At 33.2% G+C, this 19,242-nt stretch overlaps 1 protein-coding gene across 1 annotated transcript in view; it reads left to right on the top strand.

Moving 5' to 3' along the window:
- PKHD1L1 (PKHD1 like 1) overlaps positions 1 to 19,242 on the top strand; it is a 156,959-nt gene that overhangs the window by 106,944 nt on the left and 30,773 nt on the right. Inside the window, exons 56-67 of the mRNA XM_002807647.6 lie at positions 615 to 744; positions 2,118 to 2,236; positions 4,314 to 4,443; positions 5,909 to 6,082; positions 8,859 to 8,962; positions 9,877 to 10,006; positions 11,085 to 11,206; positions 12,895 to 12,985; positions 16,420 to 16,568; positions 16,651 to 16,773; positions 17,341 to 17,452; positions 17,535 to 17,651. Coding sequence (XP_002807693.5) covers positions 615 to 744; positions 2,118 to 2,236; positions 4,314 to 4,443; positions 5,909 to 6,082; positions 8,859 to 8,962; positions 9,877 to 10,006; positions 11,085 to 11,206; positions 12,895 to 12,985; positions 16,420 to 16,568; positions 16,651 to 16,773; positions 17,341 to 17,452; positions 17,535 to 17,651 — 1,501 coding nt within the window. The remainder of the gene's footprint in view (positions 1 to 614; positions 745 to 2,117; positions 2,237 to 4,313; positions 4,444 to 5,908; positions 6,083 to 8,858; positions 8,963 to 9,876; positions 10,007 to 11,084; positions 11,207 to 12,894; positions 12,986 to 16,419; positions 16,569 to 16,650; positions 16,774 to 17,340; positions 17,453 to 17,534; positions 17,652 to 19,242) is intronic.

Here is a 19,242-nt window from a genome sequence, read left to right as displayed (position 1 = left end):
CGATTAGAGGTATGGTTTAAGGTAAATTAAAGTTACAACTGAATCTTTACCTCATTGTTTTTTAGTTGGGTAACGATGAGTAAGCTTTTGACCTCTTTCACCATTAGTTTTCTCACCTGTGAAATAAGGATAATAATACTAATTCATGAATTTAGTGTAAAGAAAGGTTAAGTGCTATACTGTATGTGAGGCCTTACACATTATGCCTGATATGGAGAAAACAAGCATTTAATAATGGCTATTAGCATTAACAATGATGGCTCATAATGGCATAGCTTGGATGTAAGTGTGAAGAGCATATTTTACCTATAGGATATTACATTCAAATACAGTATGGTCTGTTCAAACATACTAGTTTAGGTTTTATGAAATCTCAGTTTTAGGTCTAGTTCTGTCAGTAAGTAGATATTGAATTTGACCTTTGAAAATCATTTTAACTGCCTATCCAAAAGTAAAATTAAAGTCACTTCCAGATATAATGCTGTTCTTTATATAACAAAACTCATTCCTTTTTACTAGGGGTGTCTTCCAGTGACTTCCTAATTCCTTTTTTATGGGTAGAATTTTTGTCCTGCTTAATTTTTGAGTATTAACAATTTTCTGCTTCATTTCAGGGAGGTAGATTAATTGGTGGCTGGGAAGATAACCCTTTTAAAGGAGACTTAAAGATTGTTCTTAGAGGAAATCATACTACCCGAGACTGGGCTCTTCCAGAAGGACCAAATCAAGGGTCAAAGGTCTTAGGTGTGTGTCTCCAGATAACAAAAATGTCACATCTGTTGTGAGAATCTACTTTAAAATATATGGCACTAACGTATCTATCAGTTCATAATGGAAAGCACTTTGTCATAATGATAAGTACTTCTGATACAAAAGTATCAGAAGCTTTTACAGAAATTTATTTATATTAAAGGGTTATAAAAGTAGCAGAGATTTTTAGAATTAAATCACATTTAACCAGATAAAAACATACATGTATGTATTTTAAACCAAAATGTAATTTATTACAACACTAACTTTAACAAATCTCTTTGTATGTATATTATTTTTTCAGTATGGTTTTCTTGAAGCAATACTTTTCACATTTTAGTACTTTTCCCTAAAAGGTAACTTTCTTACACATTATTCCATTTATATTATTAATAAATAATCTATGGATCAGCTGACAATTACCCAATCACAGCTACTGCTGAGATTTAATTTCCCAGTTGCACTGGTATACTATGCATATTATTATTTGAGCCCAGAAAGAAAATGACTTCAAAGAGTTTAACCTGGTCACAATTAAGAAATGCTTTTATGTATGCTATTGCATATTTAGGAGACACACATAAGTATGTTCTACCATTGTTTTACTGTACAGTTTCTGAAACTGATACGTTATTTCTGAAAGTAAATAACGATCTAAAACAAAATTCTTGAGATTGAATTAGCTCACCATTCACAAATGTCCTGAGGCAGACAAATTCAAGCTTAAAAAACATCATATGTTTTTATTTCAAAAGTGACGCTTTAAACAAGATAGAACATTATAAAGAGAACCTATTCGTAAAGAATATACATCTTTCTACTTCTATCTCCCTTAAGGACACTAGCATTAGATTAAAAGTTTTTTGTGTCTTCCTATGTTTTTTATCTATGCCTATATTCATGTTACACATACTGATTCATGGTGATAGTATTGTTCCTTTCATAAAACATGGTCAAACTAAGTATATGTCTTTTCTCAGTGAACATATTATGAAAATCTTTCCTGATCGAAAGTTCAGATAAATCTCTTATAACCTATTACTCTACAGTATTAGTATACTAAACTTTATTCCATCCTTTTCTTATTGACGTACATTTGGATTAATTCCACTTTCCTCATGTTTCTAAATATTGCTGTGGTAAGCACCTTCATTTGTTTACCCTTGTATGCTGGCTTTAATGTCTATCAACCAGATTTCCAGAAGTGGGTTAAAGAGTCAAAGTCTTTTTACATGTTTCTAAGCAGAGAACAACAATTTTTCTAAAATGTTTAATCGCATAATAAAATATATCAACGAACATTTTCATGTTATACTGGCACCCAGCTCAGACTGTGTAGTGAATAGGAGTGTGCTTTTCTTTATTAGGGGTTTTTGGTGAGCTGGATCTTCATGGAATTCCACGTTCAATATATAAAACTAAGCTCTCAGAAACTGCAGATGCAGGTTCCAAAATCCTGTCTCTGATGGATGCTGTGGATTGGCAGGTAAAGAAAATAATTATGTGATAAAAAATGAATATACACAGTGGGTCAGCTGAAAAAAGTTTCTATTTATTCTTAAGGGCATTCATGTGATTAACCAGAAGAAAAATGTGTATTTTGTAATAAGCTTGCAAAAACTGACTGGATAGGAGGCATGTAAAAATTGTGGCTTCAATTGTCCTTCAGAATAAATGGAGAACATTGTGTGTGTGTGTGTGTGTGTGCATATATACATATGTATATTTTATGTATATGTTTTATAACTAATACATATTATGTATATACATTTTATGACATATATATGACTGTAGATTAGTCACACAATACATGACATATATTAATATATACAAATTAATATATATAATATGTATTAGTCATAAACATGTATATACATAATGTATATTAGTCATATTTTATACCAATGTATATTGGTCATAAAAATATGAACATTTTTGATAAAAGTTTATAAATTCTTGTAAAACAGAACATGGAATTATTTAAAATATGTTTTATTATCTTGATTACCTCTTCACTTCTAATTTATGCTTTTGCACATTGATTTGGAAAGAAAACAAATTGTGACACCCAATGATATCCAAATACTGCCTGTGTTAAATGGGATTTTTTAATAAAGTATAAATGGTAGCAATTCTCATCTCCTCTGTATTCATAGATGATGTGCAAGCCATAGAGTCCATATGTTTTACAAATACTTTTTTTAATGCCAAAAAATTAGAAAAATGGATGGATTTCTTCCCCAAGCTCCCAGATCTCAGCAAGTTCCTTTCTGGTGAGAACAAGCTTTAGAATCACAGAACAAAGAGAGCCTTAGTTTGAGCAAATCAGCAAAACATATGGGTTTGCTCTCTTAGTGTAGTTTGTAATTGGTAAATAGAGAGTTTATTGAGAAGTATTCTGATCTGTTTACAATATATCTTTATTTGTGATAGTTCTGGTGTGATTACTTTTTAAAGAGAGTAATTAAATGATTTCAATATCCCTATGATTTATCCAATTAATATTTTCTGCAAATTTTGTATCTGAGTAATATTGTCACACACTTTTCTAGGGATTTGGGATTTAGTGGTGAAGAAATTTGTCCAAGCTATCATGAAACTTGCATTAGAGTGGGAGATGCAGATACTAAATAAACAAATAAATATCTATTAATTTCAGATAATGTTCATAATGAAGGAAATAAAACAGGTAGTGTGATAGAGACTGCCACGGCAAAGGGTAGCAGATAACATTTAATATTCCAGAGGATATTTGTCAAGGATACACTTGAACAGAGATTTGGATGACAAGGAGGAGCTCAATATACAAAGTTCTAGGACTTAGCCTTGTCCTTTAACTTTCCTCAGGCTTTTATGCCTTTCAGGAATAACAAGTGATAGTTAATTGTGCTAAACAAACAAACAAAAAAGCTAGGGAAAAAATTTCAACTCTTAATAATATTGTCCTGATCACTTTTTAATAAAAATATGAGTATGTTTGCTCTGAATGTCTTTACTTTTTCAAAAAAGATATATTGCTCTGGTAACTAAATGACCAAAGTAAAGTTAAGAAAATTCTGAGATAATTCAAAATTTAGAATTCTTAATATCAAACACAAGCATATGTTTTGTTTTGTTTTTGGCATGGAGTCTCACTCTGTCACCCAGGCTGGAGTGCAGTGGTGAGATCTCAGCTCATTGCAACCTCTGACTCCCAGGTTCAAGCAATTCTCCTGCCTCAGCCTCCTGAGTAGCTGGGACTACAGGCACAGGCCACCACGCCGGGCTGAGTTTTGTATTTTTAGTAGAGACGAGGTTTCACCATGTTGGTCAGGATGGTCTCAATCTCCAGACCTTGTGATACACCCGCCTCAGCCTCCCAAAGTGCTGGGATTACAAGCGTGAGCTACCACGCCCGGCAAGCATATGTATTTTTAGAGACTTCAATGTACTGTTTATTCTTTCTGATAATATCATAATTGCCATGAGATATAGATTAAATTTAAATTATTTAATAATGATATCAAGAAATATAAACCTATTTTTTAAATTGTTCTTACATTTGGCACTTGAATTTTTCTAAGGAGGGAGAAGAGATTGTGATAACAACCACAAGCTATGATTTCCACCAGACAGAAACAAGAAGTATCGTTAAAATCCTCCATGATCGTAAAATTCTCATTCTTAATGATAGCCTTTCCTATACTCACTTTGGTAAGTGGCTGCTTTTTAACCAAATAGATATATAACTGTCTTGAAAATTCACATTTACTCTGTATTTATAATTCTTTGATAAAACATCTCACAAATATTTTAAGGGAGCATTTTGTTCAGATTGGCAGTGATAGCCAATGAATGCTGCTCTTTCTGCATTGGCTACTGATAGGTCCCACTATGTGCTTTCATTCATTCAGCAAATATTCAGCAAAGACCTACTGTATGACATTTTATAGGGTAAGGCTCAACACTTTCTGTTTAAAGTAAGCTTCTAGGTGATTCTTATATACACTGAAATTTGAGAATCCTTGATCCAAAAGCCTGTTGTCCTAATCTGTTTCATGGATATATTCTTTAGCTGTAAATGCATTTAGACAAGGAATAATAAGAGGATAAAACTATAATTGTTTAGGAAAGAAGGAATAAGCATGATCTGAAGATGAGTTTTCCACTTATGGGATCAAGGCCTTCTCAGCACTCCAGGCTTTTCCCATTTGGCATGGTACTTTCATCCAAATCTCAGAAAGCAGGAGCAGACAGTAGTGTCAAGTTAGAAAATTCTTTCACAGGCTATTGATGTTCACAGGAACTCCAGCTGCAAGACAGCATGATAGACTAGCAGACATTTGACATGCCGGAAAAAGAAACTGAAAAGAACTTCTCAAAGTAGTACTTTGATAGAAGCACATGTGTGTCTATAATTCTATATCATATATTTTTCTTTAAATCATAAAAAGTTTTTTTGACAAATGTTTCATTGTAATTAGTTGTAAAACAGATGGTTTTTGAATTTTGACATTATAGATTCTTTCATTTAAAATAGCAAACATTTTTCTTTGTTTGAAATGCACCTTCTTGTCTTAAAGTTTTAAATAACATTTCTTAAAATGTAGCATTAAATCTAGGTTATGTTTTACAAATTGTTAAGATGTAAATGTACAGATGGTGTTGGATATGCTACTACCTATTGATGAAGACTTGTTGATACAAAAAGATGCCACAGGAAAAGTGGAACAAACCAAGGTTTAGGTGGTAGGAGTGTTAATAGCTATGTGTTGTTGATTCTGCTCCCTGGTTTAGGCAATTCTTTTACTCATCTACCTCATTTCCTCATTTATTGAAATTATAATTCAGTTCTTAATTTGCCATACACAAGGGTTTTCATGTATAATTTGAAGTGACTGTATACTGCCTTCAAGATGTTAAGTAGTAACTTTATACTTGCTGATTATAACCATTTTGGTGTAAATAGAGAAAATATTTTTGCTTATATTTCATTTTATAAATATGATATCATATCACATGGCCATCTATATATGTTTAAACATGTAAATCTAATAATTCATGCATTCATGTTGATTTTGGCTTATTAGAAAGTTGTTTAGCATATGAACTGCAAAGGAGTTAATAAAGACAGATGTTTCTCAGCATTGGCAATAATCTAGTTATCTTTATACTGCAGCTGAAAAATACCATGTCCCTGGAACTGGTGAGAGCTACACATTAGCAGCTGATGTTGGGATACTGAGCAGGAACATCAAAATAGTTGGTGAAGATTACCCAGGTTGGTACCAGGACTCTTTTGGAGCACACGTCCTGGTTGGCTCATTCACTGAAAATATGATGACATTTAAAGGTTGGTATATATTAAGTTTATTTTTGTAAATGAGTATAACATGGTCTCATTTATGTTTAGTCAGCTCTTACATAATTTTCACTTTTTAATAAGATTATGTGGGAAAATAAAGCATTAAAAGTGATTACATAGCCCAGGTGTTACCCTTTAAGTAAATTCTCTTAAATTACTGCTGTTAATTTTATCTTCACTGTCAAAATGAATTATCAAATTAACAATAACCTTAGGCAACAGCTAGACCAGTCTTTCACCTAACAGAGATAATTTTACAATAAGTACCACAGATCATGTGTTGGTTTTTGTTTTGTTTTAAGGAAAATTCCAAGCATACACCAAAAACAGAGAAAACAATATAATGAATCCCAAGGTACTAATCACCAGCTTCAGTGATTATCAACTTTGGCCAGTCTTGTTTTAGCTATACCTCCATCCACTTTCTTCATGCTCCTGGATTGTATTGAAGCAAGCACATATTAAACATCTAGAAATATTTTAATATGCAACTCTATCTAAGACATTTTAGAAAACATCAACAAAGACCTAAAAATGTTAGTTTCTTAATAATAATTTATTATCTTCAAATGACAGTTCAAATTTCCCCAGTATCTTTGTTCACTCCCTCCCAGTTCAAATAAGGATCTAAATAAGATCCACATTGCAGCTGACTATGCATCTTAAATCTCTGATTCATTCCTCTTTCCTTGCATTTTACGTACAAAAGAAGTTGGTTCTCTAATTCTGTGGAGTTTCCAACAGTCTGGAATTTAGTGATTGTCTTCCTGAAATATAACTTATTCCTGTCTCCCTGTATTCCTATGCATAGGTGATTTAAAACTAGAGACTTCATCAGACTCAGGCTCAATTTTTACGCAAGAATTATGCCAGACAGGGTGTCTCATACCTGTAATCCCAGCACTTCGGGAGGCTAAGGTGGGAGGACTGCTTGAGGCCGGGAGTTTGAAATCAGCCTGGGCAATACAGTGAAATGCAGTCTCTACAAAATAAATAAATAAATGAAAAAATAAAATGGGTACAGTATTTTTCTATACTGATAGAAAAATACACTACCAACTGTAAATGTATGATTGTTTTTCTCTTATGATGTTAGCAGCTACTAATTAACATTGCTTAGATTCATTATATAATTAAGGTTTAAAATTTATTAAAATTGTAAAATTAAAATCCTCCTCATTTATAATAAAGAAAATCTCCCCTAAACAACCATTTGACTGCCCTGAAAGATAGTTCATATAGGATATACAGGAAGAAATGCTTTATTTTTCCCCATATTGATTAGGTTTCAAAATAATGTGTTGGTTCCCAAGCATCCTCCAAAAGTGACAAGGAGTTTGTATTGCTTTGTTGTTAGTATCATTATGTGCTCGTGGATCAAACTATTTGACATGCTCAAATCCATTGGGATCATTAATCTGATTAATACTCAGAATGCTCCATTATTGACCTTCAGAACCTTTTCATGCTGATGCCTGTCCTTTTGACATGATTTCGTTTTCTAAGCCTCTTTACTTTCTGATGTGGAAACACATGTTGTAATTTTTTCTAAGACTAGAATTCAGTTGCTCCTCCTAGTAATTCTGGTTCTTTTCATTGGAAGATGTTATTTGGATCCCACAATCTGGGTATTAGGAGTGGAACATCCATTCTTGATTTGAGCTGTTTCTGCAAGTACTCACTTGTTCAAAATATTGACTATTTCATTTTGCAACAGATCTATTTTAGAAAGTCTTCATATAGAACAAACAGCAATCTCACTATAGCCTCTACCTGTTGGTCATAATCTGCCAGGGGAAGCTTACCTGATGATGACAGTGCTGCTGCTGATAATGATGGTGATGGTAAAGATGATCATGATACAAGACCACAGGCACTGTGCTAAGCATTAAACACATACTGTCTCATTTAATCCTCATAATGTTGTGGCATAAATATTATCCCTCTTTTAAAGATGAAAAAACAGATGATTAAAGGGTAAAGTTGCTTTGATCTTGAATGCTAATTTGTGTCTTTCTCACTTCAAATTTGGTGATAAACCCTATTCCTATGACAATCTTTCCTTGCTCCTATACATTGTTTTGTGATGTGAGTAAAGACAACACATCTATGGCTTTTGTAAGCCCAGATGGTTTGTAGCAATCATGTCTTCTTTATCATTATCTTATTATTCATACCTTCTCAACAATATATGTAAGAATTGGCTCATGAATTTCAAGGTAGGCTTTTCCCTTCTAGTACATAATAACTTTTATCCAACATATCCTGTTAAGTATTAGTTTTTGAACAAAGAATATTCTCTTTCATTATTTCCCAGCCATGAATTCCTGTGCCTCAGTTTTTTAAAAATCTAGATGACAGAAATATAAAAGTTCCTAACTCACAGAGTGCTTGATGAAAATTAAAACCCAATTGTCTGTTATGCATTTAGTATAGCACTTGATACAGAGCATTCTCTCATGGATTGTTATTGCTATTATTCCTAGTCTATAAAATTATTCTTTGTCACCTTGATGGGATATATATATATATGTTATTAAAGTTTTTGGGGGTGGAGTGGAGGCTCTTAGGAAAAAATGCTGAAAAAGGCTATTTGTGGGTACAATGAAAAGAGGTTTGAGAAATATGACCTCTTCTACATTAAAGGAGCAAAGAAACTAATGAGTTTTCCATGAAAAATTTGATCAACTTTGTGTAGCTTTTCAAAAATGTTTTATTCTAACTGTTTTAAGAAAGACAAATTTTAAATCTTTCCCTACCTTAGGAAATGCAAGAATAAGTAATGTGGAATTTTATCACTGTGGTCAAGAAGGCTTCAGAGGTAGCACAGATCCAAGATATGCTGTAACATTTCTTAACCTAGGACAGGTTTGTGCTTTATTTTTAATTTTGTGTATATTTAAAATATGCAAAATATTTTTATTTTCATTTGACTTATAAGTAGCCACATCTTATATTAGCTAAAATGATAATCTAATATAATAAAACTTTCTTGGCCCATTAACTTTTTAGACCATTTTTAGACCAAACAGCATTTGATTCTACCCATATTGTGTATTTATTTAAGGTCAGTAAAAACCATAGGAAAAGTAGTATGGAGGGTGAAAGAATTAAAGATCTATAATAGTGGTTTATATCTCCACTTTATTTTACGAGGACCAAAAACATTTTTCCAAATGGTTTCTATTAAACAAAGGGAATATTGCTTAAATTTCTCAAATGAAATGCATGTCTGTATATCTGTGCCTCTGTCAAAAGTGGGAAAATAAATATTACAAGAGGGCTGGTGATTTAAAAAAAATGAGAGACAGCATATTTCTTAGTAGAAATAAAAACTTACCTTGTAGGTTTATATTGAAACCCCTAATCTATTCAATGACTGGTTCCTATAGACATTTGAATTGTAACCCCTTGTCTAAAGTATTATATTTTGTAATTTTAAAACCCTACTCATAAATTATTCTGAAAAAATAATTTTTAGCACCTTAGCATTTTATAAATGAAAATAGAAAGACAAATGTATAGAAAAAGCACTTAAGAATTTTGAAATCTGCATTTAAGGTAAGCATATATATTTAATCTATCTAATAATTCATATATATGGAAATTTCCATATTTTATATATGGATAAAAACTTATGAAGAAATCATCTTTAAGAGAAAGTGAATTGAGTATTGATTATTGGTCAAGATTTGTTTATTGAAAATTGTTTACTTCATTTTTTCTTTAAATATATTATAATTTTATATTTAAAATGTTCACTGTATCCCAACGTTTTATAGATTCAAGAACATGGCTCATCTTATATTCAAGGCTGTGCTTTTCACCATGGCTTCTCTCCAGCAATTGGTGTATTTGGGACAGATGGATTGGACATAGATGACAACATCATTCACTTTACAGTGGGAGAAGGTAATATAACAATAAATAAATAATACTTTGGTCCAAATTATTAACTGTAAACTCTAGAGACAAGCTGTGCAATTGATCTTTCTGTGGGGATGAAAATGGCCTATATCTATGCCATCTAACATAGTAATTACTAAGTCACATGTGTCTATTCAGCACTGAATTATGGCTAGGAGCTGAATTGTCACTGAGGAACTGAATTTTTAATTTTAATGATACATAATTTTATTTAACTTACATTTAAATAGCCACATGTTGCTATGGCTATCATATTAGACACTGTAAAATGGAAGAATTTTCACCAGACCACATGCTTATATGAGTTATCTAATCGCTAATTAATTAAATTTTTATGACTTTTAAAATACTCTTCACATATTAATAACAAATATTATTACAAATAAAGGCTATATACAACTTTAGGTATATTATATTGATTTTTGTCAGTGTAAAGTATAATAAACTTGTTTAATGTATACAAAAGCTGTGGGTGTATTTGTTAAATAAAATCTGAGATAGACCCTGTGAGTCCACATAATTAGCAAGTGAACCAGAAGATTCTAATTCAGGTAGTTTATTTATTTTTTTTTTTTTGAGACGGAGTTTCGCTCTTGTTACCCAGGCTGGAGTGCAATGGCGCAGTCTCGGCTCACCGCAACCTCCGCCCCCTGGGTTCAGGCAATTCTCCTGCCTCAGCCTCCTGAGTAGCTGGGATTACAGGCACGCGCCACCGTGCCCAGCTAATTTTTTGTAATTTTTAGTAGAGACGGGGTTTCACCATGTTGACCAGGATGGTCTCGATCTCTTGACCTCGTGATCCACCCGCCTCGGCCTCCCAAAGTGCTGGGATTACAGGCTTGAGCCACCGCGCCCGGCCTCAGGTAGTTTATTAAAGAGGTAGAGTTCATTATTAAAGAGTTCAGAGGACTCCTTCAAAAATCTAAGATGATCATTTGTCAGGCTTAAAGTAGAAAAATAATTTTATGGAAAAAAATCTAAACACATTACCCATAATAGTCATTTCAAATTGACTTATATATTTTGGGGATTTTCTTTTTTTTTCTTTTTTTTTTTTTAACAGGCATAAGAATATGGGGGAATGCCAACCGAGTCCGAGGGAATTTGATTGCTCTTTCGGTTTGGCCAGGAACCTATCAGAACAGAAAAGATTTCAGTTCAACTCTCTGGCATGCAGCAATTGAGGTAGTGAGAGCAAACTTAGAATTTTACTAAATTATAATTTATAATTAATTATATCAGTTATTAAAAGATATAGAATGCACTAACTAAAAGAGTGAATGCACTTTTAAAAAGATGATGTAAGTTTTGATAGCCATTGGTATTTTTTCTTTCTGTTGATGTTCATTGGTTTATACAGTTCTCTTATCTCCTTTCTTTCTTCTCCAACATTATTTCAAGTTCCAGCACAGAGTCTCTTTTGCTGCTACTCGACTGTGTGCTTTGGGCATATTACTACTTAATTCTGGATTTAGTTTCCTCTCTAAAAATGAAAATAGACAATGGAGTCTCTAAAATACTTTACTCATCTAAAATTGTCATGATTGTATATGCAAGGTTATTTTACTTATCTGATATTACTAATTAGAACCTTCTCGTTCCAATGAAGTTTTTTCATTTACTATAGGTGTTTGTTTAGATATAGAGTAAGATTACAAACAAGAAAAGAGAAAGTGGAGAAGATAGCTTTCTCCTATTCTATCTTCCTATTACATAGAATCAAAAGAAACCAAAAATAGTTCTTTTTCAAAGATGCAATAAGGACTGAGTATTCCTTTTGTGCAACTATTAATTATTACCTTAAGATAAAATCTGAAAGCTGAAATTTAGTATACATTTATGAGGTAAAAAATTCTCTTTTCATTTATTTATAAATATCAAACATCAATTCCAAATCTTTAAAATTATCTATGGCTTTTGAAAGAAAAGGTACTTAATTAACATTATGAATTTCACATGACTATTTTTATCAGAATATTTAAAAATAAGTGTGTTTAATATGTTGCAACTTTTAACTGTTTTGCTGACACCATAGGCAGGAACAAAATGTGTGCTTTATGCTTCCATTTTTTGTCACTTTGACTTGGCTTATAAAATAAAATTGTTTAGCAATTATCTAACACTCATGCTAACCTACTTTGTGATTATAGCAAATGTTATGTAAACTAGTCAGTATCTCCACTGAATCTTATGGTCTACTCTCATTGCCTTACTTGCCCTTTTTTTTTTTTTTAAACAAATCAATCAAATTGGTAACAAAGTGTAACTAAAAAGAGCCTGTAAAAAGAGCTTGCACCTGTAATCCTGGCTACCTGGGAGGTAAAGAGGATTGTGAAGCTTAGGAGTTTGAGACCCACCAGGGCAACATAGTGAGACCCTGTCCCAAATATATATATATATATATATGAATTTATGTATACTTTTATATAAATATATATTTATATTAACCCTATATATTTATATTAATCATATAATATATAAATATATATTTATCACTTTTTCAGTGATAACAAATTCCGGAAAAAGTGTCAACATTCTTGTTACCTTGTTATAATACTGGAATTTGTCTTGTGCCTTGTAAAGTTTAAACCACATTCAGTGGATTTCATGACTGAAATAGGAAATAATCTCTTTAATGTAGTTTTTAAATGAAGTCCAGGGTATAGAACCTAGTGATAGTTTTACACCAAGAACCTAGTATAACTTCAATACATCATTTGTAATTAAGTTTGAATGGGGTAAATAATAAACTTTTCCTCCTGAAAATATGGTTATAATTAAAGGTTTTCATAAGTATATTATCATATGCTTACTCTCAATGTATATAAATGCTTACTAGCCTGATGCAAAGTATTTATTTATTGTTGCACTAGATAAATGGAGGGACCAATACAGTTTTGCAGAATAATGTAGTTGCTGGCTTTGCAAGAGCAGGATACCGCATTGATGGTGAACCTTGCCCAAGTAAGTCTTTTAAACCAGGAATTCCTAAATAATTAGGAATAAATAATTATTGTTTGTTAGTTCAATATGTAATATATTTTCCTTCTGGGCCCTGAAATAACAAGATAAATTATTTCAAGATAACATTGGATCTGAAAAAATGAATAAGTTTCTAAGAAAAACTTTATTTTCCCAAGTTTATGATTCCAAAACTCCAACAGCACCTTGAGTTCTTGGTTTGGTTGGTATTGGGACGGTAAGTGCCTCATCCCACTACCATTTTTACAAAAATAGCACTTATTATGGAGATACATGCCGACATATGCCATTATTTTAACTTCTGGTTTAATAAAATGAATGCCCACTATTCAATATGTTAAACCTGCATGGATCAAAAAGTCATAGAACATGAACAGACACTTCTCAAATATAGATTTCTCTACATTAGGTTAGTAAAAATTAAGAACTAACCAAACATCTACTCTTTTGGCAAGGCTGTAGTGTAGGGAAAGCAAAACATTTATACATTGCTGTTTGAAGGACAGAACAATATAATCTCTACTTAGGGTAACATGACAACATCTACCAAAATCACACATGCATTTCCTTTGACTCGGCATTTCCACTTCTATGAATCTAGCTAGCAGTTGCCTTTACAAACTTAGAAAATTATTTATAAACAAGGTCATTCATCACAGCATTGTCTTTATCAGCAGAAAACCAAAAGCCACCTTGTGTCCCACAATGGTAGAATAATTATATAAAGCCAGACAAATGAACACTAGAACACTCTAAGAAAGAAGGCAGAAGAGCTCAATGTATTGATATAAAAAAATGTCTAGACTATTCCTAAGTGCTAACTGGAGAGTGCTAAATAGTTTATATAATGCTGTTTTAGGTATAATGCATATAAAATATGTTTTGTGGAAGAAAAGGAAGGAATAAGAATGTATATGTTATTTGTATTTACATAAGAAAACACTGAAAGTATAAAAATCATAGAAAGAAATTGGGAACAAGGGGACTCCATACTTACAATTGTATACTTTTAAAATAACCTCTATATTAAATTATTACCAGATCAAAAAAGTAAAATATATAATAAATCTGCAGACTTTGCCACTCAAGAAATTTATAGAAAGTTAAAGAGGCCGGGCGTGGTGGCTCAAGCCTGTAATCCCAGCACTTTGGGAGGTTGAGGCGGGTGGATCACGAGGTCAAGAAATAGAGACCATCCTGGTCAACATGGTGAAACCCCGTCTCTACTAAAAATACAAAAAATTAGCTGGGCATGGTGGCGCGTGCCTGTAGTCCCAGCTACTCAGGAGCCTGAGGCAGGAGAATTGCCTGAACCCAGGAGGTGGAGGTTGCAGTGAGCCGAGATAGCTCCATTGCACTCCAGCCTGAGTAACAAGAAAGAGCAAAACTCCATCTCAAAAAAAAAAGAAAGTTAAAGAAAATGGGACTTTCTCTGAGAAATGTGTGTCCTTTCCAGAGTTTATTTTAAAACAAATATCAGTATAGTTAACTTTATAACAGCTTTACTTGGTATGATTTATATAGCATAAAATTCACCTTTTGAAAATATATTAGTTAATACATTTATTTTTAAGATTTTTTGAATCAGCATTTTTTTCTGTCAATGCAAACATTTTTACACTTAAGCTGGTTTTATTCTTGTGCAAAATACATTTTGAAGAAATAAAAACTACTTTGTCAACATAACTGATTCCTTGATATATGCTCTTGTTAAATATTTTAGTTCCCAACAGATTACAGTGGCTTTTCTTTGACTTAAAAATTTAAAATATGTAATTTCTTTACAACTTCAATAAAGTTGTCCTTATGGGTTTTTCAACATCAAAATATGATCTTTGAATATGAATATTTACTAGTATGTATAATGCTATGTAATGCATTTTTCACTATGTTAATATTCCTAAATAATTGAGACTATTTATAAGGAGATTTTGGAGATATAGCAACTGAAATTTGAAATATTACAGAGGAATGAAGGGTTTACGTTTCTATAATGGTACATGAATTTATTCGATCCGTCTCCCAGAAAAGAGTCTGGGAAGCTGGGGAAAGTGATATATACTGTGTTCAGGGGTGAAACCCTACTTGTTCATGCATCTATATTGTGTAACTTTAAGGGAGAGAAATGTAAAAATCTTTTTATGCAGGAAAATTATCAAAACCAGGAAGATCATAAATAAAATGTAAAACCCAAAGGATTAGGAAAAAGGGAAAATCAATAGAAGATAAAAGGAAACAGATACCAGGGAACCTGAACAGGAGAGCTGGAATTAAGCACAGTTTAGGAGGTAGTGCTGCTCTTCATAGGCAATACCCCAATTCATGCCTGTTTAGGGGAGGGAGTTATTAAGGTTATTGAACTGAGCTGGACATAAGTAAAACTTTCATTAAAATCCACTTTGTTCTACATATTAATAATGAGTATAGTTGCCATTTGTTGCAGGTATTTGCTGGGCACTTTATATGGGTTATTTCATTTTATTTTGAAACAATTCTGAATTAATAATAAAAACATTTTACATATGAGGAAACTAAGGTCCTAAAAGGTTAAACAACTTTCCCATGATGATGCATACACCAATGTTAAAATATTTAAAGAGGACCTATCTCTCTACTACCTTTTAGGTTCCGAGAAATGACGGTGAATTAGCTAGGCACAATGTCTTCTCTCATTAAGCTTACATCTTAGTAGGAGAGAAGAGATGGATAATTAACAAATAATTCACAATAAAATATCAAGTGAAAGGAATTTTAACTGCAATGTAAAGTGACGGAGCTGTTATTCTGAATCAGGTATTCAGGGAAGATCTTTTAAGGAAGTGATATTTAGCTTGAAAATGGAATGGCCAGAAGGACACAGCAACGGAAAGTTTTTCAGGGGAAGCATTTCACAGACAGAAGCTGTACCATTGTGTTTCAAGTTTAGGCTTATTTATATCTAAATTCCATGTTCTTTCTAATATAATTAATGTTTAATCAGATAAAATAATGTAAGGGTGTTAACACTAAACTTTTGGAAATGAGTATACAGTTATTTCAAGTAACAGTGAAGACACTAATTAGACAAGAGTAAATACTAAATAGACAAGAGTCGATACCAAATAGAATAAACCAGGTGAGGTAGGGCATGCCTGTAGTCCCAGCTACTCAGGAGGCCAAGGCAGGAAGATGGCTTGAGTTTGAAACCAGTTCAAGCAACACAGTGAGACTCCATCTCGAAAACATTTAAAGAAAAATACTAAATAGATTGAACCATAAATGGCAGAGCCGTAAAAATATTCGATCATATTAAACCTGATATCAGAATTACATATGTAACTTTGAAAGAGTTTCGTTAACTTTAACTGATACTGTTCATTAATACTATATGACATGAATTGCAGTATTAATTCTCTGGTTCTGTCTTTCCTTCCAAGGCCAGTTTAATCCTGTGGAAAAGTGGTTTGACAATGAAGCCCATGGAGGTTTATATGGGATCTATATGAACCAAGATGGCCTTCCTGGATGTTCTCTTATACAAGGATTTACCATTTGGACATGCTGGGATTATGGAATTTATTTTCAGGTAAGAATAATTAAAGATGGTGATTGTTTATTTTCTTTTATGATTGTCCTTAGTATTATGTAACCTGCAAATTCTACTGCAGACCACAGAGAATGTGCACATTTATAATGTGACCCTGGTTGACAATGGAATGGCGATTTTTCCAATGATTTACTTACCAGCTGCTATATCACACAAAATTTCCAATAAAAAAGTACAAATTAAGGTAAGAAATTAATACAGCCATATCATGGAGACAAAAAACTCAGAGAAGGGTAGAATTATTGAAGCACTAATAAGAATAATCTCCTTGACTTCTATCTGTTTCGCCCACATCTCCCTCCCTGCCTTGCTCCCACTGCCCTCTACCTACAAACTGTTCATTCTGATCTTTCCTCCTCCCTTTCCTTCCCTCTTCTTGCTTATCACTTGCAAATCTTGCAATAGTTAAATTTTCAATTCCTATATGAAGTTTTTTTCAGGACCACTTAGGTAGTAATGACACTTTCTCCACTTTTTTGTTCCTACTGTTCCCTGGATGTGTTTCCATCCCAGAAACATAACATGTCATTATATATAATTATTTACATGTCTTTCTTCCCTGTCCCATTCTCAGTGTCATTCTAGTTGGGGGTAGCAATCCCATATTTTTTATCTTCATTTAATGAATGATCCACTTTTTGAATTTATAGTTTGTGTTTTCCTACAGTAGAATTCAGTATTATTCATTATCATGTTTTCTTTTAGTAAGAGCTATTATTAATGCTATATTGTTTGGCTTATTTCTAAACAGAGCTCATTAATTGTTGGAAGTAGCCCTGGGTTTAATTGCTCTGATATCCTAACTAATGATGATCCCAATGTTGAACTCACTGCTGCCCATCGGAGTCCTAGATCTCCATCAGGTGAAAAATTTGGAAATTTAATGTTGGTGTTCATATGAGTGCATATTCAGTTTTCGTTAACTTTTTTTTTTTTTGGTAAAAGGTGGGAGAAGTGGGATTTGTTGGCCTACCTTTGCTTCAGCTCATAACATGGCACCACGAAAGCCCCATGCAGGGATCATGAGTTATAATGCCATCAATGGCCTTTTGGATGTCTCAGGCAAGTACATAGTCTTCTACAAATCTTCTCAATTAATTTCTATAAAGAATATTTAGATGATAACTAATAATGTTTCATTGTTAGTAAAAAATTATTTAAGTGGATTTTTATAGAAATCTGCCTGAACATCCAGTCTACTTCTAGGCCCCTTGTCAACCAGTTAAGCCACTCATCACTACCCAGGAGTCCATATTTATCCTTACCTTGGATCAGTTCTCTCTCCACAAAAAGTAGATGACCCTGTGTATGACACAAATTTCTCTTAATTGGAAAGATCTTCCCATATCACACTCATTCAAGGCCACCTCTGAGTTGGACTGAAATGCATTGGAATTATATAATATATTCATTTCAATATTCCCATTTTTGAGCCTTTGACCTACATTTTTCTCACAACATGTCATGGAAATTTGGGCATTTCTACTTAATGTAGGCCATCACTATTTCCAAACTTCTAAAAGTCATTCCAGCAACATATTAAAACTGGCCATACTAGTGTATAATTCCCTTGGAACAGGTCCCGTAGAAGAAGAGATTTGTCTTTTAAGGCTCTGTTGAGGTCCCTGATGATTTCAAGCAAGTTTAGCAGGAAGCTACTCTCTAATAAGAAGAAAATACCATTTATAGACATCCAGAGTATTCAGCACATTCTGAGACTTAAAGGTTCAAGTGCCTGTTCCCATATATCTCCATCTAACTTAGCATCCAACTTTGTTTCTGTCAGAGCCCTGGCTTTGATGTAGGGAATTTGGTAGGGCTCAGAATACAACCATCTCTTAAGTTGTTAAGTTCTGCTAATCTTACACTGAGATCCTGAAATTTGCTTGGAATTTGTGATTGACCACCATAGCTTTCATTTTCTTTCTTCAAAGCGTCAGTGAAGTAGAAGCACTAATGGAATTCTTATAAGTGGCTTATTGAAGGTATGCTCCCAGGAGAAAGGGAGTGAGAAGTATTAGAAGAGTGCAGAGGAAAGAGCTAAGCAAGGATATGACCTCAACTGAAGTCCAGCTTCTTCTGCCTGATACTTTAGAGAGCTGTGAAGTATAAACTGTGCCAAATACTTTTCTCACATGGAAGCAAAAGGTTCTTCCATATCTGTTGTCAGTCAGGCATGGCTACTTGTGGTAGTGGAGGGAAGTATATAATCTCCCAAGTGAGGGAACTCTCAAGTGGCTCAGGGCAATTCTTTAGAGAAGATAGCAGCTGGCCAGGTATGTGTGGTGGCTCATGCCTGTAATCCCAATACTTTTGGAGGCTGAGGTGGGTGGATTACTTGAGGTCAGGAATTTGAGACCAGCCTGGCCAATATGGTGAAACTCCATCTCTACTGAAAAAATACAAAAATTAGCCAGGTGCAGTAGCAGGCATCTGTAATCTCAGCTACTCAGAGGCTGGGTCAGAATTGCTTGAACCTGGGAGGCAGAGGTTGCAGTAAGCCATGATCACGCCACTGCACTCCAGCCTGGGTGACAAAGTAAGACTCTCTCTCAAAAAACGAAAAGAAAAAGAAAAACAAACAAACAAAAACCAGAAGACAGCAGCTACGAGTGGTTTGCAGCCAATACTCTCTAGGAGGAGGTAGGGATTG

The sequence above is a fragment of the Callithrix jacchus genome, chromosome 16 (genome assembly GCF_049354715.1).
Source record: "Callithrix jacchus isolate 240 chromosome 16, calJac240_pri, whole genome shotgun sequence".
Classification (NCBI taxonomy): Eukaryota; Metazoa; Chordata; class Mammalia; order Primates; family Cebidae; genus Callithrix; species Callithrix jacchus.
The sequence above is the reverse complement of the archived record's forward strand: the minus strand, read 5'-3'. Positions and strand labels throughout refer to the sequence as shown.